The sequence below is a fragment of the Lampetra fluviatilis genome, chromosome 7, assembly GCF_964198595.1.
Source record: "Lampetra fluviatilis chromosome 7, kcLamFluv1.1, whole genome shotgun sequence".
Lineage (NCBI taxonomy): Eukaryota > Metazoa > Chordata > Hyperoartia > Petromyzontiformes > Petromyzontidae > Lampetra > Lampetra fluviatilis.
In genome coordinates, this window is record NC_136281.1 from 15,711,854 (window position 1) to 15,739,830 (window position 27,977).

General features: G+C 43.8%; 2 protein-coding genes across 6 annotated transcripts; one reads left to right on the forward strand and one right to left on the reverse strand.

The window, feature by feature from the left end:
- The first annotated feature begins 6,989 nt into the window (after positions 1-6,989).
- On the forward strand, positions 6,990-16,834 carry LOC144933639 (ubiquitin thioesterase OTUB1-like). 5 transcript variants are annotated; one of them, XM_078858660.1, is made up of 7 exons: positions 6,990-7,053; positions 11,497-11,555; positions 11,705-11,827; positions 12,892-13,010; positions 13,329-13,413; positions 13,557-13,751; positions 14,390-16,834. In XM_078858660.1, the coding sequence occupies exons 1-7, from the start codon at positions 7,002-7,004 to the stop codon at positions 14,588-14,590; spliced, it is 834 nt and encodes a 277-aa protein (XP_078714786.1). In that variant the 5' UTR covers positions 6,990-7,001; the 3' UTR covers positions 14,591-16,834. The 5 variants fall into 5 exon arrangements, with proteins under 5 accessions (XP_078714786.1, XP_078714785.1, XP_078714787.1 ...); XM_078858659.1 differs by having other exon boundaries at positions 6,992-7,053; positions 11,494-11,555; XM_078858661.1 differs by having other exon boundaries at positions 6,992-7,053; positions 11,494-11,555; positions 11,705-11,803.
- Positions 16,835-16,963: 129 nt separating this feature from the next.
- Positions 16,964-26,052, reverse strand: LOC144933315 (leukocyte elastase inhibitor-like). The gene is made up of 5 exons (XM_078857999.1): positions 26,017-26,052; positions 22,496-23,381; positions 19,823-20,096; positions 18,328-18,481; positions 16,964-17,287 (listed from the first exon to the last, which is right to left on the reverse strand). The coding sequence occupies exons 2-5, from the start codon at positions 23,313-23,315 to the stop codon at positions 17,099-17,101; spliced, it is 1,437 nt and encodes a 478-aa protein (XP_078714125.1). The 5' UTR covers positions 23,316-23,381; positions 26,017-26,052; the 3' UTR covers positions 16,964-17,098.
- Between the last annotated feature and the right edge of the window lie 1,925 nt (positions 26,053-27,977).

Genomic DNA, 27,977 nt, shown 5'->3' on the forward strand with positions numbered 1-27,977 from the left:
CTGTACGACCCTCTGGTTATCCATTCGGCTCCAGGCGTGGTTCACGGCCAAATTCCTCGCCAAGCCACTCCATCGGTGGTTCTGCGCCATGACCTCAGTGTCGAGGCACGCCTGGCCGGGTGCATGTGACAATGATGAAGCACCAGCCCTGGAAAATATCACAAATTACAACCGGTCCTGGCGTGTGGTTCTGCACGCAGGCCGACGTGGAATCTCGAGGTTGAGGGCTCGGATCGAATATCGTGTGTCTTGGCAAGAATTTACAATTTCCTGAAAATGCCCTTTGGGTTGAAATATGTTGACCTTATACCCCGAGTATGGGCCCTTACAAGTGGCCAGATACAGAACGAGAGATAGCCGAATGAAGGCTGCTACTTACACTATCTTGCTGACCTACTTTTTTTTTTAAGTGGGGCTCTGCTCAGGATACAAAGTTTGTCAATATTATGCGGTGTTTGCCTGTGTATTTACGAGGGTTGCCGTGGTATGACGAGCCTATGAGACGTTGTACGATGCAATATCCACGACCATTGTGTAGTTTGTTTGGAAAGCGCATCGTCGTGTCGTTATTGCCGTTGCTCGTTTAATCCGTTTTATTTCGAATAAAATAATAAACTCAATAATTAAACAGCTATTACGCATTCACTTACTAATTTGAAGAAAAAAGGCATTTACGCAATGATTAGATACCGTCAATCGTATGCATTTGTTTCCGTGTCACCGACAGCACTTGCATTGTAAGCATAATGCAGTAGATGCACATCGCAGCGACCATAGCGTTTGGGTAGACACCACAAAACCCCTTCACGACACTTCTAAAAAGTCTGAACCGCAATGCTACGACTTTAGGATATAATTATTTGAGTGGGAATACAGTGTTTATAATAGTTCGCACTGTTCTGCGGGTGTTTGCAAGAAAACAAGGCAAATCATGGCATCCAACTTTGCAAACATGTTGAGTGTTTAAAATGAAACAGATGTACAAAATATACTAATCGGCACAACACTGACCATTGCTAAATTTACGCCCAAAGACCTTTGCCCAGAATAAGAGCACAGGGTTTCTAGATCGGTCATTCTAGGGGCCAGTGGTTGGTTCGATCTCAAATTGCCAATTATTTTGGTCCTCTCTGATCTTTGCGAAACAATGTACACACTGCAATTGGTCGAGAGAAAAATAAAAATAGGAGGAAAAAACAACAACAACAACGCTTTCAATTGCGCATCATAAAGGACTGGCACTGGATAAAGTGAACTTTTACTTATTCAAGAGCACTTCTTTACTTAGGCGGCTGCTCTTAGCTGGAAGTAACGAAGCCGGTGGGCTTAGCCCCCCAGGCAAACACGCGCGAGCTTGTGCCACCCTTGCCACCTGCTGTGAAGCAATCTCGTCATCATCATCATCATCACGATCCATGGGGCAGATAGCCTCGCAGCTGTCCACTGCACGTTTGTTTCCACTTTCCTCCTCTGTCTTGTAGCGCCAATATGCTGAAATAGCGCCACGTGTCAATGGCACCGATCTCTTGTGATGTCGTCGTCAAGCCATGACTGTTAGGTCTTCCTCTCTTTGCCGTTCCATCCATTTTGCGAACAACACACTTTTACATGTTCTTGTTTGTTGTCAATCCTCAACATGTCCCAATAGTTCCAGTTTCCTTCTCATTACTGCCTGCGTCATCAGGTCGTCTTTTTTTCTGTGCAACATTTTTCCTACGTCTACGTTTCGATGCAGCATCCTCCTGTAGCAATGCATGTCGAATGCCAATATCTCTTTTTACTCAGTGACAGTAACTGAATTAGCATCGGCATGTATTACACCACTGCAGCGGATATGCACGATGGCGCACGCGCTTTATTGTTGTTTGAGCATTGTTGTTACTTTGAAATGCCGAGGCACACCAGCCTCGGTCCCTTTTCATTCTCCTTACTGTGTTTAAATACCTGAATAACAGGAACACACCTTGCCCCATGGCCGGAGTTTGGGGGGGAGGGTAATGCACCCCAAAACTGAACACCTGTAATTTATTTTCAGTAGTTGACAATTCAGATTTCAAAATATATATAAATTATTATATATGCTCATGCCTTGCCCCCTTCCATCGCCTCCGTCCACGACAAATATATACCACACTAGACAAAATATACCCAAGGCCTTCGGGGATTAAATTGGGACTGCGTTCCTGTTCGGGCAATGACAAATCACTTGGCGCTACATTGCTGGGCGTATTCATCAGAGGTGTGGACTCGAGTCATGTGACTTGGACTCGAGTCAGACTCGAGTCATGAATTTGATGACTTGCGACTCGACTTGGACTTGCATAACAATGACTTTGTCCCACCTATGAGATGTGGACTCGAGTCATGTGACTTGGACTCGAGTCAGACTCGAGTCATGAATTTGATGACTTGCGACTCGACTTGGACTTGCATAACAATGACTTTGTCCCACCTCTGGTATTCATATACACGTTACATCGTGACATAAATCCTTGTCAAAGGAAAAAGATATGCTAATCGAAGTAAGTAAACAATAAGCATGTTTGTATAGCCTAATCGACAACTGTAAGTTTAATGCTCTGATTTGCATGATGAAAATATCCCGGCCAGATGTGTATACAACAAATAACCGAGAGTTCGTTGTACTTACAAATATCAGTATATGTTGCTGTCACTGAGTAAAACGTAAGATTTCGGTGTTTCAGACAATTGCATTTTTCAGGAAATTTTTAGATTTATAAAGACATGGGGAGCAGCGGCATTTTTTTTTGCCAGATGAACGCCGTGCAGATCGTGGAAGTTACTCTGACCATGGGTCATTTCAGTTTGTTGAAGGCAGGGATAATAAAAGTAAGGTCCATATACGTACAGGACAATAGTGATATTAGTAAGTAAGTCAAACTCAGCTGTGCATCTTGCGCCATTCACACAAGACCTCACGGCGCTCTACAATACAATCCCAATACGAACTCTTAACATTAAATGAAGAGGAAAACAACAACAACAACCTGACACAGATGGATACGCGAGAGGAAATGAATGTTTTTAAATCCTTTATATTAAGTTCGCGTGCTTGCTTGCTTAGGACCGTGCAAATCTTTCGGTCGTTTTTTAACCCACTTCCCGTGATCCAATCGAGCTGACATTTTCCACACAGACTCGTTGTGCCAGACAATTATTGTTCGTGAAAAAAAAATTCCCAAAATTTTACACTTTTTAGGCAAAATTTTTTTATTTTACATATATTCAAATAGAACGCATTCATGGCTTTGGCTGAACGTCAGAGTGTAAGAGCCCAGAGCGTAACCCCTCCACAGGCCGTGGCGGAGTAGCACAGTTGGTAGTGCCCTCGCTTCCCATGCCAAAGGTCGCGGGATCGATCCCCGCGTCCTCCACAGGCGAATATATTTTTTAAATCCTTTATGTTAAGTTCGCTTGCTTGCTTGCGTGCTTGCTTGCTTGCGTGCTTGCTTACGACCGTGCAAATCTTTCGGTCGTTTTTTAACCCACTTCCCGTGATCCAATCGAGCTGACATTTTCCACACAGACTCGTTGTGTGTGACAATTAATTTTCGTGAAAGAAAATCCAAAATTTTACACTGTTTAGGGAAAACAAATTAAATATTTAATTACCAATTGCTTAATGGTGGCAGACAATCATCTGACGCATAGGTGGCAGCCATCTCAAGCCAGAGGACGAGAGGACTCTAGCCGCCACGCATATAAAGGATTTATAGTGAAAAACTTTGTTTTTACGGGTTTGCTTGTTTTCGGATGAGCCCTAAAAAAATTCGACTGAGGACAAGACATTTCACAATCGAGGCGCCTCTGCCACCCGCTGAACGCAGATGTGTCCTTGGTGCACTATTGTTCTGCTCTGCCGTCTGCCACCCCACGACAGCCCCCATAGTATGCAACAACTGATAATTGGTTTTTTACCCTTTTATCTGCCAACAAAACTGACACCTTTTTTACAAGGAGTCATGTTTGCATAGACCACAATACCTGCAGTCATAATGCAAACAAAAAACATAACTCTGATAAAGTATGCACTGTCCTTGAAGTTGATTGGTCCACACCCAAGACAGCTTTCCTTAGAGCCTAGTCTCACATGGTGTTGGACCAGATGACGCCAAAAGGCGCTCTAAGGAAAGCTATCTTGGGTGTGGACCAATCAACTTCAAGGACAGTGCATACATTATCAGAGTTATGTTTTTAGTTTGCATTATGACTGCAGGTATTGTGGCATATGCAAACATGACTCCTTGTAAAAAAAAGGTGTCAGTTTTGTTGCCAGATAAAAGGGTAAAAAACCAATTATCATATTTTTTACTGGCAAATGAGGTTCCAATGGTATGTAACACCTGTTATGCATGGTGGTCGCCTATGCCAGGCATTGTTCACTCGCGACGCAGCTTGTATCGAAACCACCCCCTGGTGGATGCACAGTGAATGTCCACAACAGTCGCGCGTGCGGTCAGACGAACTCGCAGTCACGGGGTGTCCCAAAAACTCCAGTCTTCGCGATCCATGCGCGTTGACACACTTTACTCCCATTCAAATACACGTCAACTCCTTCCACGCTGCACGCGTCCGATGATTGTTGAACACGGCCCGCCTGACGCGCTAAGCAATTAACGCTGTTTACGTTATTCGGGCAGATTCAAATAAATGTTGAATACTGTGTGCGTGTGTGCACGTGTTCTGCGGGACGCTACTCACGATAAAGAGGGCTTCAGGAGTTCGTGTAAAATATTATTGAACAAAAATAGTAAAATTGCACAAAGATGTTGATGAAGTCAACACTCATCTGCAATCTTAAGTTTACCTTCAGAATATGAACAGTAACTCTATCTCCAGCATGCACACCTGCCAATAACGTTTAGAGAGGAATAAGATTATTCATCACGAGATTAACAAAAATGTGTTTTTTTTTCAGCAGTAATAATACGATCGGAAGCAAAACATCGCATTCATGTTCCAATGCTTTTGTTGGTGTTCCTGTGCGGTGCAGAACAGTGCTCCCTGGACATCTGTGAAAAAGAGCTTTATAGTTCATCGGATTTCTCCAGTATAAATAAAGATTCTGATTTTAATCTCGGTTCAATTTGGGTTGTTTCTTTTTAAAACTTATTTTTCATTAATTTTTATGGTTCATGTGCGAATACCTTTCGTCGAAGTTGATTTATTTTAGTTTATTATTTCAGTCCTTAAGGCCGACCTGCACTGCGTGTTGTGCGCCCTGTGCTTCCTGACTTCTTGCACATGTTTATGTTGTACTATTTTCTCTTTTTATCATTTACATTTAACTTCTAGTTGATTTTCTTAATGTTAAAAATGCATTTCATTTTCTGTTACATTTTATTTGGTGTCATTATCTTTTCTACGGCCTTCCTGTGTCTGCCGAAGTGTAAAGGCTCAGCCGTGCATTTGTTTCCACGAGAGAGGGCTCTTGAAGGTATTTGGCCTACTCTTCCACGCTGGCCAGACGTCTCGGAAGAGTTTGGAGTACCCACAATTTACTGCAGCACACGATACCTGTCCCTACCGATCGACTGACTGTCGCGTTACGCTTGATATTGCTGGTTAGAGTCCAGCGTGCCAACCATCGCAATACTTAAATAACACCTTCACTTTCATCAGTAGCGTCACCAGCGTGGGGGCAGGAGGTGCCTTGGCTCCCCTGGTGGCTAAATCTACGAGTTGGGGCCTCCTTGACAACCGCCATGAGTTCTGTTTTCAACAACAGTGAAAATAACATAACACCATATTTTAAAAGCGGTTTAAAATAATTTTTAGTGAAAATGCTTTCACATAGAACACGTTTTCTGGGACATTTATATAATTAAATACGCGCCAATTGTATTGCAAAGAGACAATTACGGAGCAGTAGTGGCTGCATTGTGCGAAGACGGAGCGACCCCTACAGCGTCAGATGTTCGAGACCGTGAGAGTAACGACGATGCGATTCGGGCAAGAGGAGTCGGCGAAGAAGCATTAGCCTCTTAGGTGCGAGCGTGCGAGACAAATCAAATATTGGGGCCCCACCTGACCAATTTCCGCACCACCTGAGCTGATAATGTAGTTAGGCCACTGACTTGCGTGCTTTATTTGGGGAGGGGGGTACTTTTCGCTCGAATGATGATTTAACATAGCTGTGAACCCATACGGTTAAGGAATCGCTCTTTGGTTATTTCGGTAAAGTCGCGTAGAAAGAAAATAAATTAAATAATAGAGTACGACGTTTCGATTGCAAGACAAGCAACCGTCCTCAGGTAGAACTATTTGTTTGTGTTTCTTCCTTGTGATGGGACTTTGTAGAATTAACGTTGAGATTTACAAGGGCACGGGGTGATCAATAAGGTCTCAATTGGCCTGTAATAAGGGGCCGTCCATACATGACGTCACGCGATTTTACACGATTTTTGACCCCCCCCCCCCCTTGTCACATGGCGTCACAAAAAGTCAGACCACCCCCCTAAAATATGACGTCACAAAGCTCTGCCCTCCCCCCCAGGTGCGTGACGTCATTTATGGACGGCCCCTAAGTTAGGGCACTGAATAGTCCATACTATTCTGGCAAATCGCTCGATGATGCTGGATGTAATTACCAGCGAAACGTCGTATTACTCAAATTGTAAATGTTGTGGATTTACTCTCCAACACACCGGTGGGCTGAAGTAGTAACTAATTGGCGTTTTGTTCACGTGACAAATCCCTTACTAATTGTCTGTGTCGGGTGGTGGAGGCTTACGACACAACATTTATACTTACGCGATCTAACCTAAAAGCATTTATTATGAACAATATTGGTCGCGAAAGCCTACGTGCTAAACTCACTTATACGTCGTAGACCGGTTATGATTTAATCTCAGAAACCGCGATTAATCGAAACCGGCCCACAACGAACTCGCAGGTCACGTGGCCCCCCTCCGCCCCGCCCCGCCCCCCGCTTCCACCCCCTCCCTCCTCCTCCTCCCACAAGGCACTGCGCGGCGAAGATGGCGGAGCAGCAACAGCAGCAGCCGGAGCAGGTTAAGCTGGAAGTGCAAGGTTCGTGTTGAGCAGTGAGAGGGCTTCGTCGATGCAACCAAAATAAAACCACACACGCAGTCCTCTCTCGCGGGGGGGGGGGCGTGTAGCGTGGGGAACGACACGGAAGCCGGCGAGGGTTTTGAGTTGAAGCGGGCGGGGGGGGGGGTAGAAAGTGCGGCGGGGTTTTCCTAGCGAGGGCCCCGTGGACGCGGCCCTGTCTCTCCCGGCGACAAAGGCGGCGGTCCCGAGGCCTCGAGTTTAGCGCCGGGCAGTGTTGCCGACGTTACAATATATACACAGACGTGTACACATGAGTGGCAATGACGATACACTCGCAGGGTTGGTGCGGGGATTTTAAGTAATTGTTGGTTTCCGAGGGTAAGCAGCACCTGAGCAGATGCCGTGGTGACGGGGGTTGAGGGGTAATCGGTATATTTATCATCGGTATTGGCTTTATATATTAGCACCGTTGATGAAAACATACTCAATCGCACCCGACTGTGAAAAACTTGGCCTGGAGCTTCCTGAATGAAAGAGTCGTGAACCCCCGCAGAGGCTCTCCTGGGTGATGATGACAATTGCAAATAGTTGTGCTTGCTGGCACCCGCCATATTCAGGTCATTTTCTCCACTGGTGTTGAGGACCACCGGTCGAAACGCACGTACGGGGTGTACAGCACTTCCTCGTGGTGTTATTGTTACGTTTGAGCGCGGACACATCGGTTTTAGGTTCTTCGAATTTTAGTGGTGCAGTCGGCGTCGTACAAATCCAAATGGGGACTCATTTCGAGGCAGGATCAGTGGCATCCCCGTGCCAAGAGAATCGTGACTCTGGGATATGACGCCACGCGACTTGTAAATTCGGAAGACCCGACGACATTGGGAGGTTTAATTTATATTACCTGCCTCGTGTTCGACGCATGCCGACCGAACTGAATTTATTTTTACTTCTCAAAAGCTGGAATAAGACAAAACGGATTGTTTTTACACCATTGGAACCTCCTTTGCCAGTAGCAAAATATGATAATTGGTTTTTTACCCTTTTATCTGGCAACAAAACTGACACTTTTTTTTTACAAGGAGTCATGTTGTGGTCAATGCAAACATGACTCCTTGTAAACAAATGTGTCAGTTTTGTTGTCAGATAAAAGGGTTAAAAAGCAATTAAAACTGATTGTTTTGTTTATGCAGCCACTGATGTGGTATGAGCATAAGCCACGCTTACACATAACCCATGTTGCTCGCGGGCAGCTGAAACCCGGATTCAAACCCAGAATCTCGGCAGTGTTGACTTAGTGCTCTGACCATGAGCCAACTTGGACACGTTGACTTGCTGGTCGTCTCTTATTCTAACTGACCCAGAGTTAAAGTAACCATCCTGGTCACCCATGATCAAACAAGCCCAATGCCATTGTTGTAATGCATTTCAGCAAACAATAAAATTTGGCTTTCACTCATTTGAAATGTAATTTCAGTGTACAATATATGTCTGGAGTTATTGATATCTGGTGAACCACTCGTTTCATTGCACGGAGTGTCATATAGCTTTAAGTGAGAGAGACCTGTTTCAATTGCACTGGGTTATGTCGATTTCCAAGAGTGTGCGTTGCATAATTTCCATGACTGGCTTGAGTCAAGTTCTGCCAAGCTGGAAACTGCCGAGCAACAATATGGGGGCAAGCTCCACACCTGCAGTCATTGGACACGATGCTCAATATTAAAATGGGTCGATGTTAAATCGGCCTTGACAATGCCTACCTTGCTTCCCTCCTATTCCACTTACCACGTGACCTCGTAGCATGGTGACTAAACCAAGTGGCATGCTGTTTTGTTACAAAATATAGCATGAAAACTGTAGGGTCGGGTATTCATGGCAATGTAGTTTTCAAGCTTCAGTGCTATGGACAGGCAGTTGAGCAAGGTGTGTGACAGTGCGGCTCTCACTGCCGAGGTACCCATTAAGATAGGAGTGGTTGCAGGGTTGGCCCAGCTAAAAGCAGGTAATTCATTTCTGAATGTTCCCCAGCCCTCTAGGTGAACCATGCGCAAACTGTTCTGTCAATAGAGAGATTGCATGGGGATATGGACTGTCTGAACTTGCCAAGTTCCAGCATGGTTTACAATTATCTAAGAAAATGGGGGCATTGACAGGTTGCGAGGTCTTGGAGGAGAAAGGGAGTTTATAAATGTTTCCTTAATAGATACGTTATCACAATGGGGTTATGATTGGTGATTTTTAAACATGCCATTATAAGGTATTTGGTCAATACTTACATCTCTTAATTTAGGCTTTGACATGCGCAATAATGGTGACCTACTACTGATATTTTTTTGTGTAGAGCACACAGTTGGCAGGCTTGGGGTAATTCACCTGGGAAATTCTGTCCACGGCACCTAGAATCAAACATTATACACACGCTAACCTGCACCATGTTGGCCATGGGGGATATCCAGGTTCCTCAGCTACTTTAAATACATTTATATCGATAATTACGTAAAATAATTCACTTGAAGGGCAGGCGAATTTAACTGAATCAGATCACGCAAACATTTTGAACATTTCTATAGTGACGTGCAATAATGGAAGATTTATATTTACTTTTTGTAACCATGGTGTACATTTAAAGTGATTGGGTAATTCACGTAAACATGAGTAATATATAACTGGATTTGTTAACTTATAACTCAAATGTTTAGCTTCACCCACAGGTCAGCAAATGATAATAATTATAACTCAATAGTATGGATTTAATATCTAAAGAGGCAAGATTATTGTCCACATTTAAGTGGCATAATAACACATTCCTTGAAGTATTGCAAATAGTACCCGAATTGTGTTTAGAATCCTAGCAAATTGCAACCAATGACAGAACACGATGGACTTAAATGAACTGAGGAAAAAGACAGTTTTCTTTACAGTTGTTGGGTGGAGCAGTGGGAGGGGGGTGGGGGGCTTGGGATTTGGCAGTGCATGTGGCACGAGTTTCCATGGTTTTTCATTGTCAGATCTACAATGGAATTGCCTTCTAAAGGAAATAAGGGAAATTACTGAGGCCCCATATCCCATTGAAGGCAGTTGTCATTCCGCATAATGAGTTTAAATAGCTGTGATATTTAAATAGATTTTTGGCTTTTGAATGTTTTTGATGCCTCAAGATAACGTTGCAATCTGAGGGGGGAAAAACACAAAAAGGCTACAGGTAGAAATATGTACTGTAGTTCAATTGATGCATAGATGTATTATATATTTGTCATCCCATTGAACTGTGATATGGACTCGCATAATATTTGATAGTAGAGAGAACATTGTAAACTCTTTCGCTAACATGAACTAATTCTGGCTGTCCCTTTACCAACCTGCACTGACAAGCATGGTGCATTATCGTAAAGCAACCTCCATTACTGACATGGTTATTTATTTTTCTGTTTGTAGAAATCCAAATCAATAATTTCATATTAATGAAAGAATAAAAGTAATTTGACCTTGTAAGAAATACTTCCTGTTAAAGGGTGCATTAACGAGGTAAGATACACTGCATATTATTGTAATTTAAGTTATAGCTTTGGGGCAGGATTTTACACGTACAATTTGACTACACAAGACCTTGCCTATGCAACTAGTGCTAACACTACATCTTCACAGTTGGAAGCATCTCAACGATTTTTGCCACGTGAACAGCATTCATTAACGTTCCATTAATATCTAAAATTATATGGAATAGCACTTGTAAGTGACAGTTAATTTCTGGCATTTGAGGTGGAGCGGAGCGATATAGCATAGTGGACTGCGCACTGCGCTGTGAACCCAGTGAGCTGAATTTGATTCCCGGCCACGGCTAACATCAGTGGGAAGTTATATCTGAAGTAATTCTGTCTGTCCCTTCGCCAACCTGCGCTGACAAGCATGGTGCATGATAGTAAAGCAACCTCCATTACTGAAATGGTTCATGCGTATTCAGTAATGCCTTCATCCATCAGTGTATTCACAAACAGCTGTAATTAAGCATTATATGTAAGGTCATATTTATAACTTTAGTTGAACATTGTGTTTTGGTGGCGTTTTTTAGTTGAAATTATAGTACATTTACATATGCAATATTTAATGTCTAGCATAGATATTAAGATATATTTATTGTATATCTTACACGGTTCGTTGCATACCACTTTTGTATTTTTCTGACTTTTCAATAATGCTTCTCAAAAAACTGTTGGAACAAAAATGAGCATTTTAAATACTTGTCATTCGTTTTAATGACCGTGACTGATGTATGAACAGGTTGTTTTGGGCTTGGAAAAAACAAAGTGCTTGTCCATACACCTCGAACGATTATTCCTCTTGGCTATTCCTAGGATTTGAGTAAAAGTAGAATTTAAATCTGAAGCGTTTGTAAAACTTTGTAATTCGATATTGAGCCACTCACCTGATGCATTCATGTGAATTATTTTTTGTCGGTTTTAGTAGACGACACTCAGGCGTATGATGAAGCCATTATCGCCCAACAAGAGAAAATCCAGCAAGAGGTAATTTCAGTTTTGCATCGTAAGTTATTTGAAAAATATTGTAAAATGTTAACACTTCCTTAACACTATAACATATATTGTAATTCTTAAATATTTCATGTTTTTTGTGTTTTTGAGAACACACTTCAACTAACATGTTTGTTTTTCAGATTGCCATGGCAACACCTCTAGTCTCAGACAAGCACGACATATCTGTTCTAATGAGGGAATACAATGATGATGATGAAGTTTACCAAAAAAAGATCAAGGTATTATTTTGCTTTTCTCCATCGGTGATTTTTTTTACCTTCGCTTCACAATCCACTCCTTTGCTGATGACTACTCTTCATCGTCGTCGTCATTAAAATCACAAGCAGAGAGTAATAGACTCTTAAATTCCGAAAGTGCCAAAACATCACTACTGGCTTGAACACATTTCTTGAATGGGTTGACAAGTGCCTGCACAAATTATATACAATGGATATGAAATCAAGAATGTACAAATCAAGAATGTATATGAAGCAGAAATTCGCTATTCTTACATGCCCCTTTCTCATGTACGTTTTGTGGGTATAAAAACCGATGAATCGATGCATTTGTCATTCCAATAACGTTTAATGATGTTGATCGTGTCCGTAGTGAATCTATCGAATGTGCTGGGCATGCTAATTTATCATGCCGAGTCATGGAGCAGCTAAGTAATGCATCTGGCAAAGCAGACATCGAGAAGCTAAAGTATGTTTTGAGTCAAAGGCTTCATCGCTTCTGGCTAGTTACTTTTACTGTTATAGAATTAACTTCTACTGTTATAAAGCACTGATTTGGCTGCAGTTGTAATGCTGTGCTCATGTCTTGGATGTAGCCCCTGTTTCATATATTTCAAGCAGTTCAATTGGGTCATGATTCTACACTCACAGATTCACTCCAATCACTTCCCGTCATTATTCAGTTGCTGCTTTCGTATCGCTTTAATTATTAAGACCTGAAGTAATTGCTTGCGTGAGCTGCACACCTTGATACCTAAACACATTTTTGCGGACTCGTTCTGCCAGATCGACTGGTTCTGCTTGTGCATGCCTTATTGTAGATTGCATTTCTTCTTCTTTCCTCTGGCGGCTCGGCTTTGGAATTCCCACATCTCTCTATCCAGGGTTCCTATAACCTCACTCAATTAATTGACGCTCTGTATGTTGCTGCCTGCGTCACATTATTCAGACCTTTAGGCGTACGCTCGGCATGTGATTATCGAAACAAAACGATACATTTGCAAAACCATTAAAGGTACGAATTGTTTGATGTTTAAACGTACAGTATAATGTGTTTTCAATAATTGTTGGCTTGCGATTGAATTCTGCAGGACTTGTGCAACAAATACTCTCACATCAGGATGACGCGACGGGACGGCAACTGTTTCTACCGTGCCTTTGGCTTTGCGCATCTCGAGGCACTGATGGACAACCCGAAAGATCTTCAAAAGTTTGTTAACTTTAGACCTCACGTCTGAGGAAGCCTGAGATCGAACCTTTTTTTTTCCGCATCAACTGTATATACATCATTTCGATTTAAAGCTTTCGTGACTGCAGGGATTCATCTTCTTGGCTCTTTCGGTAAAGTCACGTAGAAGGGAAATAATAAAATAATATTTTATTATGCTTTTATTATTTCCCTTCTACGTGACTTTACCGAAAGAACCAAGAAGATATATATACATGCACGATGCTATTTGGAGTGTTACGTTAAAACGTCTTTCGTAACTTTACGTGAAAGAAACCCTGTAATTCGATATTTCAACAGGTTTAAGGCTGTTGCAGCAAAAAGTAAAGATGAGCTGGTGTCGTTGGGTTTTCCTGAATTCACGATAGAAGATTTTCACAGTACGGTGAGTTTGGTTAGACTCTGTTTTGTCTTGAGAAAAAAAAACTACTTTGAAAGTACAATTTTCTTGTTACACTAAAGGAAATAATATTGTCACTCTATATGTTGACCAACTTTGCAATTTGCTGTTGTCCTTTATTTTTGTAGTTCTTGGATATCATCGAGATGGTAGAGAAGCAGGCCACTCTCGAGGATGTGCGTGGATCCTTCAACGAGCAGAGCACATCCGACTACGTTGTTGTCTACCTACGCCTTCTTACCTCTGGCTACCTCCAGAAAGAATCTATATTTTTTGAACACTTTGTGGAGGGTGGACGGACTGTTAAGGAGTTCTGCAGCCAGGTTGGCAGAAACGTCTGTGTGTCGATTGACATTGATGGGTCCGATTTTCACACAAAAACATGCCGCTCTTAATGTTTTGTGTTACGACATAGAATTGTACGGGAATATTTTAAAGTCAAATTTCCAATATCTTGGTGCTCATCTGACAAGTGCCATTTTGGGTTTTTAGCTGTACTCTGTAGTTAAAAAGCTTAAATGTTCAATATTTTGATAATTTTTAAAAAACACACAATTTCATTGGTTGTTTCTGCAGTGTTGGTTTTTGTTTGTTTGGAATCTCAAGTGAAAAAAATATCTGACAGATTCTCAGAAAAACGTCTAACCATCCATATGCCTAATTTTCTTAGTTCATGAAGGGCATGTGCAAATATAAATTATGTGAAGCTCTTGTAATACGTTGAAATTGAGTGTAATACAATACTAAATGCAGCTGATAAATTCGCAGGTGTTATATATTTAATACCGCGTCTAAATGACATGTATACGTAAAAACAAGCATGATAGCATTACATTTTTCTTGCTGATACACACTATAGCTCTAGTAAATTCTAAAACTTGAAACCATACGGTGATGGGGTTTTTTCCTCCCCATTGATTGCAAGAGCCATTTCCATGACCGATCGTTGTCGTTGTGGCAGGAGGTTGAGCCGATGGCGAAGGAGAGCGACCACATCCACATCATTGCACTGGCGCAGGCCCTTGGCGTCTCCATCCGCGTGGAGTACATGGACCGGGGAGAAGGCGGTTCTGTCAACCATCATGACTTCCCCGAGGGTACAGAGCCCTTTGTCTACCTGCTGTACCGCCCAGGACACTACGACATCCTTTACAAGTGCTAGACAAGCGTGCGTGTAGCCCCCATGCGTTGTGTGTGCGCGCGTAACAACATGTGAAAAGTTTTTGTGTGTTGCACGAATGCCCCAACCTTCAGTTCCAACTTCTGAGCATTAAGGCATCCTGGTACTGGTTTTAAAATGCATAATTTTGCAATTTGTTTGATCCATGGTAACAGATAAAAACAAATTGAAAGTTTCATCCCTGGTTTCTTTTTGCCTTGTATCGTAAGAGGGCGATTTAACATCCTGTACAAATACTGTAATCACGACAAAACATGCCGCATACATAAATATACCAACTTAGATCTTGCCTGTTGTGCTGCCTTTTTAATTGCTACTTGCTGTAAAAATCCCCTTTTCTTGCAATTCATGGTGTTTCTGTTTAATGTGCTTCTGATGTAATGTGCTTCAATGTACATAACCTACCCTTCATTGATAAAGTAATGCATACATTGCACATTTTCTGAGTTGTATTTAAGAGTGATATTGCCCAAACAGGTAAGAAACAAAAGGTTTGCTTTTTGGAATCTGTCCTCAACAGATGTTAATATTCGTTTCTAATTAAACCGTTTGCCATTGCAGTCATTTTCATTGAAATACCTCGACATTTAACAATAAATTAGGGAAAATTTTCATCACACTTATTTAACGTCTTGTGTGTTCTTGAATTGCCAAGTGTAACTTATTTTCACATCTGTACCCCTGATTATTTGTTAGCCTTGTGAACATGTTGCTACATCTGAGGCAAATGTGTAAATAATGGGGGGGGGGTGTGCTGGTTGGATTGATCACGATCGTTTATCCAGGAAAAGCATCGCTGAGTTTCAAGACTCTTTTTCAGGAGGGTCCTGCCAAGATTTCTTATTGGTGATGTTATTTAAGTCACAAACAATGCTTTTTAATTGGTTTATGCTTTTGAGATGGGTTGTAATTTGATCAGCTTAACAGCATTCCATCTTTAAAAGCATATGGTTAAAATGTGGAAATATGGTAATAAACTGTTACTCTCTGGCTTCTAAAAGCTGACAAATGGTGCATTTACAATTACCGTGTAATAAAATGAATTGATATTCTTGAAAAGCAAAGGAAATATTGTCTATGTAACACGTATTTTAAAATATGAGCATATACAAAGTTAAACACTTGAGGTGACTGCTTGGTAAAGTAAACATTTTTAAACAAAATATTGTAAAGTATTCACACGTCTTCACCAACTAAAGGTTATAATTGATCCAGGTTTGCCAAATACATTTTACAAAACATTCAAACCCCTACATAATGGCTCATTACAGTAGTGTCATTGTAGAACTGGCCAGATTTGGTGGAAAATATGGGGAGCATTGGTGTGGACACCGACAAAGGTGCGTGTAAGTGGCCAGGATGATTTTGCTCGTTTAAATGGTTGTAAAATATTTCAATGATTTTAATTTTGTTGTTTAAAGATTTAATTTATCATAAAACCATCTGTAAATGATCGAATGAGATCATCTCTGTATTCTTCCCAAAACAGATTGTCACTCAAGCAACATTAATGTTCAGATTATTTGTACCAACACATGCTTGTGCATGGAAAGCACATCGTCTTAAGCATCATTTCAGGCATCCTGCGTATTTTTCTTTGTGCTTGGGATATCCACCAGCCAACAGTAATGCTCAAAACATTGCACATTTTGTAAAATATTGATCCAGTGGCGTGCTCGTTCCTCGTGCGCGCACGTGTGGTTTATCTTTGCGCAGCCCATTTACACGTGGACCGATCGGTGATGCAGCAGTTATGGGTCTTTTTTTCTGTTGGGTTTTTGTTTAGCGGTGTTGGCCAACTTTGCAACCAAATTCCATGGTTACCACGCATTAAAGACTGTTTTCAATTCAACATGTACGATGGATTCAAGTGTTCTAATTTAAATGTGGGTCAGCTGGTCATTTACCTTAAAAAGCCAACGCCTTTGAAGCTGAATTCTTAAGCAATTCTACCTTTCTGTGTCTATAGTTAATTTTATATTCAGCCTCGTAAGCAAAATAAAGGTATGACAATAAAGACAATGCAGACGTTTGAATTTGCGTGTAATTGCCCAAAACGGTTCAAGTTCACAGTCTCCCAAACCAGCCAAGTATGTTTTGGTTCTTGAGGTATGATGGGCAGCTTTATTTGTCTTCATACAAGATATCTGCACTCTACAAACAGGTTATACATTGTCATAACTTTCATTTTATTACGAAGCCTCCAATAAAACGTTTTGTTTCTACCAGAATGCATGGCGTGTGCTCCCTTTTATTTTAAATGAGGGGGGAGGGCAACTTTGTAGATGTTACGAGTATGGTATTAATCCTGGTCATTTTAGATGTGTAAAAATCATGGTTACAATTAGGAATTGATGCAAGTGTATCAAATCACATTTTAATGTTTGGGGAAAAAAAGTAAAACATTTTAATGCTTAAATGGCATTTTCAAACATTTGGACAAGGATCAGCAATAAGTTTGCTAAGCTCTTAAGAATGTGAAGTGTGTCATCACTGCTTGGGATCTGCCACTCGGCCCATAAAGATCACAGCTCTCGTTTTCTCATCGTATATGAGCACCACAAAGGGCCTGTCCACGGTCACCGTTGGTGGCATGGATATGGGCATGATGCCAACGACGGTCTCGGCCTTGGCCTCTGTCCCTTCCTCGTTCACATGCAACACTGACTTATGAGTGATCTGGAAGAAAAGAGACATGTGGGTGCTTAGCAACACGATTTTTTAAAATGCATATTAATCATCGGTTTTTATAACATTGCCTAAGGTGGTTACAGTCCAAGGAATGTCCTCGGTTCAACTCGCCCCATCAACCGTTTGTAATCAGACAATCTGGTCATGGATTGCATGTCATTGTGCCTTGGCAATTGCACAAGAGGCATGCTACTTCAAAATTAAAGTAACCATTAACGTGTGAGTTATAACTAATAGCATCTGCCAAGTTGGTTGTGGACATTTCTAGGATGCCTAATTTGAACAGGTTTTGTGTATAAATGGTAAAAGTGTTTCCCCATTCTTGAGTTATAAGACATGAATGCCTTGTTTCCACTGCTAGTGGGGACCATGCCGAGTTAGTTCGCCTTCCCAGCTGGGCTCAGGAGCGGGTGTGTTTGAAATCCCAGCCTGGCCACACTGAATCCCATGGTATTCCAAAGCCCCAACGCTTCTGGGGCCATTCCATACACTTCTAGCCAGGGCACGCCTGGGACAGTTTTGCGTCACGGTGGAATGCATTTGCCGTGACGCCACTAGCTTTGCATTTCGTCAGCTAAAAATGCATTCGTACGACAAATTACAAAAGTGATATCCTGACTCTCATCCCGTGCCTACACGGAGTAAAGGAAATTGATTAGGGGAGGAGCACAGGCCTGGACCTTGAGGTGAGAGGATTGGTGGTTTGTGTGGACCAGGACCTGGGCCCTGGTGTTGTTTCTGGACCAATCTGGGCCATTCCTGGGCTGCAAGAGTCTCGTTTCCAGTGGGCATGGAAATAAGGAATCAATTAAGCAGCTACTAAATTTTACAGGCTCTGCACATTTGGGTAATGTGACATCATTAAAAAACTGAACACTTGTATTTTACGGAAAGGCAAACTTTTGTATCACGGCAAGAGAAGAGACTCCACTCTCTAAGAACAACTGAGCTTCACAGGGCTTTGAATGCACCCTTGTTGCTGCACGTGAGAACAGGTATGCTGTTTCCACAACCACACGCCAGCTTACCTTGTCCACGTGTAGCTTCTGCATGCCGGTGATCCGAGACAAGTCTGCTCCGTAGCTGAACATGCTGGACATCCCCATTGCACTCAGGTAGGCTTTCAGGTCATAGGACACGCTGATCTTGAACTTTGGAAGAGATAGCTGGACATAGTGGTTGCTGTAAGAGTTTAAATGTGTCAGGCCACTGTCGGTATTTTCACAGTCATGGCATGGGTTGGTCCCACATAGGCATTCACACATGTAACAGTGCAGTATAAAACACTTGATATAATTTCATTGTTTCTCACATTGCGGTTTTATGTGGGCGGTGAGGGAAGTGCATGGGGGCACTTATGAGTCATGCTGTTTTATTTATGGGAAGGACATTTATAAACAGTTATTCAGGAAAGTATTGACATTTACATCATAAAAGCCATTTTCCTGATTAAACCTCATTATTCATCTGGTCATTTAACTTTGCTTGTTAGTAAAAACAAAACAAATGTAGCTTGTACAGCACTGATGTGGAATATTTTCATAGTGGCTAGGAACCTTTCGAAAATTAGCTCTCGAGATATAACACGCTATGTGTGAAGAGGTACAAAAAGGTGTATGTTTTTTTGGCCTCAAAGGACCTTTGCTTGCCTTCTGTAAATGCAATAGATCCATTGATCCGTATCAGTTAAACCATAACAACAAAGGCTCCTCTGTAAAATGTGGAATTTGCAAGAATCAAAGACATAATACTTGTGAGATTAATTATGTAAGTAGACATACAACTCTGACAATCCACTGTTAGATGACGGCCTCCCCACATCATTTGGGTTATGGGGTGGTTAACTAAACTTCTGAAAATGAAGCAATCAATTTGACGATTTTGCAATGAACGTTACACTCATATGCACAGTCGGTGGATAAGCGCTGCCCTCGACTGTGTGGACCAGAGATCAACTGAAAGGACCTCAGAGATAGCTTCGTGATACCTGCTTCTGCGGATCATTCTCTAACACCAAGGGTTGCACTACTCTGCAACAGACCCGAACGGATACTTCGTCTCATTACATGATGCCAATAGCACAAATTGGGGTAACATTGTTGGGGCTGGGGTGGGATAATAATAATGATACTTTAAAGCTTTCGTGACTGCAGGGATTCATCTTCTTGGTTCTTTCAAGGTACGCCTTCTGGTGTCATCTGGCCCTACACCAATGGGGACTAGGCTCTAAAGAAAGCCGTCTCGGGTGTGGGCCAATCAACTTCAAGGACAGTGCATATTATCATCCTTATCAGAGTTGCTTCTTTTTGTTTGCTTTTTTGACTACTTGTGTTGTGGTCATTGCAAACATGATGCCTTGAATAAAGGTGTCAGTTTTGTACCAGTTAAAAGGGTAAAAACCTACTATTATCTTTCAGTAAAGTCACGGTGACTTTACCGAAAGAACCAAGAAGAATAATGATACTAATTTGCTAATGTCATTGCACCTGCAATCATTGTGCTCATGTCGTACACTTTTCGTACCTGGGACCCAGCAAAGAGAGCCACTCCTCCAGCTGCTCCTGGGAGACGCTCTCCTCCACCTTGGGCAGGTCCTCTGTCCTGTGCGGAACGATGACCAGCATGCTCGCGCCGCCCTCATACGGCAGCTTGACGACTGTGGAACGCAACTTGCGGTCCTGTGTGTAGCTGAGCTTGGCCCTTTGGTGCATTGTGGGCACCATCATCGAGTAGCTGCTGTTGACCCAGAAGCGGACGTTCTTCGTGAGGTCGGGTTCAAACTTGTTTCCCCACGATCCTGGTGACGAATAATTCACATGTTCAGACCTTGAATGTGTGTGTGTGTGTGCTTTAATGTGTGTGTGTGCTTTAATGTGTGTGTGTGCTTTAATGTGTGTGTGTGTGTGCTTTAATGTGTGTGTGTGCTTTAATGTGTGTGTGTGCTTTAATGTGTGTGTGTGCTTTAATGTGTGTGTGTGCTTTAATGTGTGTGTGTGCTTTAATGTGTGTGTGTGCTTTAATGTGTGTGTGTGCTTTAATGTGTGTGTGTGCTGCAAAAGGAAGGAAAGAGAATCACAGTTCTTTTAAGCGCATCAGATCTCAGAAGCTTCGTGGGTCTAAGCTTGGATAGTACTTTGATATGCGATCACCATACATAAACAGGTTGTGTGCAGTTGAGTGCAGTGCAGTAAAATCCATTAGTGTATAGTAATATACAGTACTCTCTCGTCTGTACTCATCTTCACCAACCCACTGACCAGCATGGTGAAGTTTGTTTTAAAACCTCAGCAGTGGATTGACAAAAGTTACGACATTTTGGCTAGCAATTAAAACGTCTATATTTGCGAGTTTTATATTTGTTTTATGTCATGGTCACAAACAGATTTGGTTCCACTCATACAATAACGTGTTAGAAATATCAGAGCAGAGTCAACACCTTTGTGGTGCTCTTAATGTTGAACTATCCGCATATATATCCTCAGCGTTTACTTTGGCGTTATTGTATTATTGTTATAAATCTCATCGTGGTATTATAGAAATGTAGAGTGCAACAAGATAGGCCTGTTATAGACATGCATGGCCTTGTACTCTAGTGGTAGTGCCGTACACCAATAATCCCTACTCCTAACTCAGCCTAGCAGCGTTCCGTGAAAGAAGAAACGCCTTAGACATCAAGCTCCCTTTCTTGCTTTTCAACGGGCGAATGGACATGCCACACCTCGTGACACCAGCGACACGGGTTCGATTTGGGATTGAACGGAAAGAGTGGCAGAAGCTGTTAATAGCTGAGACTGTGGGGATATCTATAAATGGATCAGTCCACCCTAAACACGCCGAGGCTGACTGAGTTACAGCCTCTCCTGCGAAAGTCATTATCGTCTCCTCCCGAATTATAAGATGCACATTTTCCTCCTGTGAACGTTGGGGGTGCGTTTCATAATCCGTTAAAACACATTTGTGTACGTTTATTGGCACATGTCAGAGGTTTGGGTGGGAGTGCGTCTTAGATTATGGAGCGTCTTGTTAATCCGGAGAACGTCGACTCAATACCGTAACTACACTGTTTGGTTAAAATAAAATAAGACTACATTGCGGCACATGTGTCGCGTAAAATGTTACCCCTTGTTTCATAGGGAGCCAGACGGCTCCAGCAAATGTACGTCTGCCCGTTAATTTGAGGACACCTCCAAATTGTCACGAACACTACAAAACAATAAACCTACCGCTACGAAACTTTACCACGCTGCTTAACGAATGCCAATATCCAGATCCGTATGGAGGTTTTTTTGGACAAGATTGGCAATATATATGTATTAATAAAAGTTTCGTATATTTTTTTATATCTTTCAAAAAGATTATTGTGCTGCTTTCCCAGCGAGTTTAGGTCGCGCGCTTTGAGGCCCCCTTAATTGAGGCTACCTTCGTAGACCGGTTTGCCAGTAACATCGCTTTTTAAAGCCATATTTGATTAAATCCACTGCTAAATGAATGGCTCCCACGCCATGTCGGTCACGGGGGTTGTTTGACCATACTTCACCACGCTTGCCAGTGCGGGTTGGTGAAGAGGGAGCTTGCCTGCAACCGGTTCAGGTATTACTCGCCACTTGATGGGAACCATGGCTGGGACTCGAACTCAGGAAGCCGGGGTCGCAGCGCAGTGCCCATAGCTGTCAACCCACACGGTTTACCCCGTGTTCTTGTCCAGGTCCATACGGCGTCCAGCAGTTTCAATACGGGTAATATTTTATTTACTCATTGTTTTTTTCGGTAAAGTCACGTATGTAGAAATAAAATAACATTTAAATAAATACAATTAAATTAAATGAAAACATTAATTACATTTTATTTATTAAAATTGTATTTTATTTCTACATACGTGACTTTGCCGAAATAACAAATGAGTATAATTTCTGCAGTCACGAAAGCTTCAATTCTAGATTTAACATTTGTTTTGTCTATTTGTTCGTGTTTCTCCCTTGTGATGGGACTTTGTAGGATGAACTTTGAGATTTATATGGACACGAGGTATCCAGTAAGGTCTGAATTGGTCTATAATATCGGCACTGATAAGGGGTTGACAAGTATGCATCCCAGATTTCTATCGCTTGATAAAAAAAACACAATGAGGTATAGTTTTACGATTAAAACAACTGAGAAGGGGTGGGGGGGGGGAGAAAGCAATGAGATGGGTGGTACCTTTGAAATAAATGACATTGACGATCACGAGGGAGGTATCCGTGTCCACGTCGGAGATGACATCCGGGAATTTCTTCGAGGTGACCTTCTCAATGTAAGCGTTCATGAGCTCCACCGCATTCTTCGAGTCGCCAAAGTCCACCGACCTCACGTTGCTCTTGAACAAGTGGGCGACCGTGCGCGTGAACTGCCGGTACAGCCAGAGGCCCCTCTTGCTGAAGACCACGTTCTTGCCCATCAGCTCGAAGCCCGCGCTTCTCTTGTAAAGGGCGCCGTTGAGCCTCGCGAAGTACTTCATGGACTTGGCCTTCTTCTTTCCGTGGAGGAACTCCTTGAAACCGAGCGCCGTGTCCAGGTCGGCCCGCGTGCTTCCGTTCGCGCCCGCGGTCACGACACCCAGAGCCGAGGCGATGCTCAGGGGCGAGAAGAAGATGTTGTCGGCCGGTCCCGCGCCTCCCAGCACCTGCTTGTAGAGCCTGAAGCCCAGACCGTTGACGGCAGAGGCGATGCGCTGAGTCTTGGACTTTTTCTTGTCCTTTCTACCCCTTTTGCCTTCGTCTCCGTGGGGCTCCCTCTCGTCCCCCTTCTCCTCGGAACTGCCCTCTTCCGATGAGGCCGCGGGACTTTGGCCGGGCGCCAGCGGCTCGGGGTAGTCCCACGTCTCGTTGGAAGCGAGCGGTTGCTCCGTGGCCTGGACGCTCAGGGAAGGTGGGATTAGATGGAAGGGCTGCATGTAGGGCCGTTCGTCGTAGTCCTCTTCGCCCACGCAGGGGGAGCAGAGAGCAGCGCAGAACGCGAGGAGTACGATGAAGAGCTTCATCGCGGCAGCTTCACCACCGCCGAACAACCAGCTGCGGGCGAGCAGAGAGAGAAGAGCTTCTGGAACCTGAGGCATCACAGGGAGATGGTATTACAACGCGCGCGTGTGTGCGTGCGACAGTGCTCGCTAACGGCACTTGCCCCAACAGTCTGCTAAGGCTATACCGGGGGGAGGGGGTTCTTTGTCTTTGTCAGGGGGCACAGCCACAGGTTACTAATGGTGAGCGGCGGTGCAGCGGTTAGCGCTACGCTGCGCACACGAACCTGGCGGGTGACCCGTGTTCGATTCCCGCTCACGGCCAACACCCAGTAACGATTATTTGAACCGGTTCTGGGCCTCCCCAAGGTCGACTCGACCTCAAATGAGTACCTGGTGTAGTATGTAAACATCGCCACTGGGGAGACAAAGGCGGCCAGGCGTGGTGCTGGCCACCCACCTCCCTCGTGTTGCCCTGCCCGCCTTCATAGGTGCTACTCGCTAACAGCACTTGCCCCAACAGTCTGGTCAGGCTATACGGGGGATCTTTGTCAGTTTAACACGTAAGCTTTCGCGACCAAGTTTATTCATAATAAAGTTATGTTTTTATTAGATCGCGTAAACATAAATGTGTCGTACCCCTCCACCACCCGACACAGCCAGTCAGGTTTGTCACGTAAACAATGCGACAATTATATTCTTGGTTCTTTCGGTAAGGATCCAAGAATATTAATCCCTGCAGTCACGAAAGCTTTAAATCGAAATTTAAATGCGCCAATTAGTTACTACTTCAGCCCACCGGTGCGTTATTATGGGGGGGGGGGGGGGGGTCTTCATTGTCTTTGCCACATGTGGTAAGCAGCGGGTGCCCTACCAGCGGAATGGTTGTGGAGCCTTCAGACGCCTGAATCGGCGCTTCGCCTACTGCAGCGGTAGTAGATGCGCTCCAAGAAAAGGCGCACAAAGCGAAACGGTTCGAGACAGCTGCCTGCCGAGGAGCGCATAGAGCAGAGGCGGGGAACCTTTTTTCTGCCGAGGGCCATTTGGATATTTATAACATCATTCGCGGGCCATACAACATTATCAACATAAAAATTAGCCCGTTATATTTGGTCAAACATTTAATTAACTCGCCCCTAATGCGATGGCTGGAACTGCTTCTCTTTGGCGAGGCGTGTGATGTTAGCTGGTATTGATGATGTTGCTGCTGCTACTCGCAACTGCTTTTCCAGGTTTGCTCCTAGATTTATTGAATTTCGAGTCCCGCCTGCGGTTGCCTTGGCAGGGCCACACCAAATGATTTCGCGGGCCTCATACCGCCCGCGGGCCGGACGTTCCCCACCCCAACAATGACGCACACAATGTTTCGATTTAAAGCTTTCGTGACTGCAGGGATTCATCTTCTTGGTTCTTTCGGTAAACGTAGAAGGGAAGTAATAAAATAATAAAAAATAAAACATAATAAAATAATTCTCACGACGTTTCGGCCCTTCTACGTGACTTTACCGAAAGAACCCAGAAGACGACACACAATGTTGTCACACGTCCAACCGCGTATCCGCGTATGTATGTTTAACTTCTTTCGCGCCGTACGTAGCCAACCGTGCTAATCGGAGGTGCGGGATATGAGTGAATTCAACCCGAATCCTGAATAACAAAAATGCGGATATAAATAGGTTCGCCACATTTACCCGAAATCGCACCAACAACCGAACCCGCACAAAGCGAGGGAAGTCGGTATTCGAAGTGCACCGTCGGCATTTATCGCAGCTTGACGAAGAGAGAAATCGGCGGACTCAATGAGCGCGTGACCACGTTCACACGGAGCGCTTGGCACGCCGTTCGTTTTACGAGCAAAGACCGAGACCACGTCCACAGCGGAGACGGAGCGATGAAATCGTCTGGCTGTTGCCGGTGCGAGGTGGATTAACGATAAGTCGCGGGGGACCGTAACGGCGCGGGAGCAGGCGGTGGGTTGGCGAGGCTTGCCGAGGCTTTTCACTCAGCAGTGGATCGATGATGTGGCTGATCGTGATGGAGAATACGCGCCTGCAATTGATAGGTTTCGTGGAACTGGTTTTTGGGTGTGGGGGGAAAAGTACCTGGCTCGAAATCGATCAAATTCGTCTGTGTAGCAGCCTCGGTGGTAGACGCCACGTGTGTGGTGAACACGTATCACGAATTGCACGACTGCGTGGCGAAACATATTAAGATTATAGGCCTGCCGAACGCAGGCAGAGTCATTGTCGGGTTTTGCTCGAGCATACATCAGCACGCGTAAATGTATCTTGTAATTGTATTGTGTGTTGCGGTTGCACCCGAATCAAGAGCCGAATGGCTCACGGGGTTATTCCAAATAAATGAAACTGAAACTGTACCTTCACCGGTTTAGATTTCACTCGCCGCTGACGTTCGGCGTGGCCGCGTGTCGAACTCGTGGTCTTACAAAATGCGCCGCCGCTCTCCTCCGCACATTTGATGAAATTATTTGAAGCAAATTTTGAGATCGAACAGCTCTTATACATTTCGCATTCATAGATAATAATAATAATATCGACGGTCAAATTAAACACAAAAACACACGTTTACTGTAGTAGTAGTATATACATTGCTTCTTCAATAGAGAGCTACTTGCGCGATAAGGGCCAGGTGGAGGCTGAACAAGAACAGCGCTGAGGTGCCTTGATGCTGGTGGGATGACAACCGCGCTTCGCATCATACTCACGACCAGGAGATGATCCGAGTCAAATCCACTCCCTCTGCCGAGCCGACATACGCATTTATGCGAGGCACACACGCGACTCGAAAATGTCAATATTGTCTCTTCTGCTAATGTTGCATCTCTCAAAGTTAATTATTCACGCTGTGCCATCCTAGCCACCCCCCCACCCTACCCCGGGCAAACAACGGCCCTGACCCCTCCTCGTGACTAATCACCACGTGCACGACTCCCCTCGATCGTCCCACGCGTTGACTTCCCAACGCAAGACGAAGTTAATTCGCAAGGCGCATAAATGCGACCGCATCTCAAGACGGCTGTGTTAGTCGCTGAAGGTCGTGGCGGGTCTGTTTTCTCATTCCCGTTGATCTGTGCAAACCCCCCCCCTCCACACCCCCGCTGTGTCGTTTCCGTTCTGCTGGAGTGTGCACCGATGCTTACTTTATTGAGGGCGACGTTGGCACATGAAATAAAGATTGACTGAGAAAGAACGCCATATAGACAGTATCCATTAGTTATTGGAACGTTGAGGACAAACGGAGATTACAAACGAACGCGTGTTTCGGCTATCCGCGGTTGACCTAATGAGGTCTGTTTTACGGAACACGGGGATGATGTTTTCGGCTATGCGCGGCTTGACGTTGCTAAGATTGTTGCTAAGATAGTTGTTGGATGGGCATAAGAGAGGTAAGAGTTGCTGCATCCGTTGGAAGGTACATACCATAGGTGGGACAAAGTCATTGTTATGCAAGTCCAAGTCGAGTCGCAAGTCATCAAATTCATGACTCGAGTCTGACTCGAGTCCAAGTCACATGACTCGAGTCCACATCTCATAGGTGGGACAAAGTCATTGTTATGCAAGTCCAAGTCGAGTCGCAAGTCATCAAATTCATGACTCGAGTCTGACTCGAGTCCAAGTCACATGACTCGAGTCCACATCTCATAGGTGGGACAAAGTCATTGTTATGCAAGTCCAAGTCGAGTCGCAAGTCATCAAATTCATGACTCGAGTCTGACTCGAGTCCAAGTCACATGACTCGAGTCCACATCTCATAGGTGGGACAAAGTCATTGTTATGCAAGTCCAAGTCGAGTCGCAAGTCATCAAATTCATGACTCGAGTCTGACTCGAGTCCAAGTCACATGACTCGAGTCCACATCTCATAGGTGGGACAAAGTCATTGTTATGCAAGTCCAAGTCGAGTCGCAAGTCATCAAATTCATGACTCGAGTCTGACTCGAGTCCAAGTCACATGACTCGAGTCCACATCTCATAGGTGGGACAAAGTCATTGTTATGCAAGTCCAAGTCGAGTCGCAAGTCATCAAATTCATGACTCGAGTCTGACTCGAGTCCAAGTCACATGACTCGAGTCCACATCTCATAGGTGGGACAAAGTCATTGTTATGCAAGTCCAAGTCGAGTCGCAAGTCATCAAATTCATGACTCGAGTCTGACTCGAGTCCAAGTCACATGACTCGAGTCCACATCTCATAGGTGGGACAAAGTCATTGTTATGCAAGTCCAAGTCGAGTCGCAAGTCATCAAATTCATGACTCGAGTCTGACTCGAGTCCAAGTCACATGACTCGAGTCCACATCTCATAGGTGGGACAAAGTCATTGTTATGCAAGTCCAAGTCGAGTCGCAAGTCATCAAATTCATGACTCGAGTCTGACTCGAGTCCAAGTCACATGACTCGAGTCCACATCTCATAGGTGGGACAAAGTCATTGTTATGCAAGTCCAAGTCGAGTCGCAAGTCATCAAATTCATGACTCGAGTCTGACTCGAGTCCAAGTCACATGACTCGAGTCCACATCTCATAGGTGGGACAAAGTCATTGTTATGCAAGTCCAAGTCGAGTCGCAAGTCATCAAATTCATGACTCGAGTCTGACTCGAGTCCAAGTCACATGACTCGAGTCCACATCTCATAGGTGGGACAAAGTCATTGTTATGCAAGTCCAA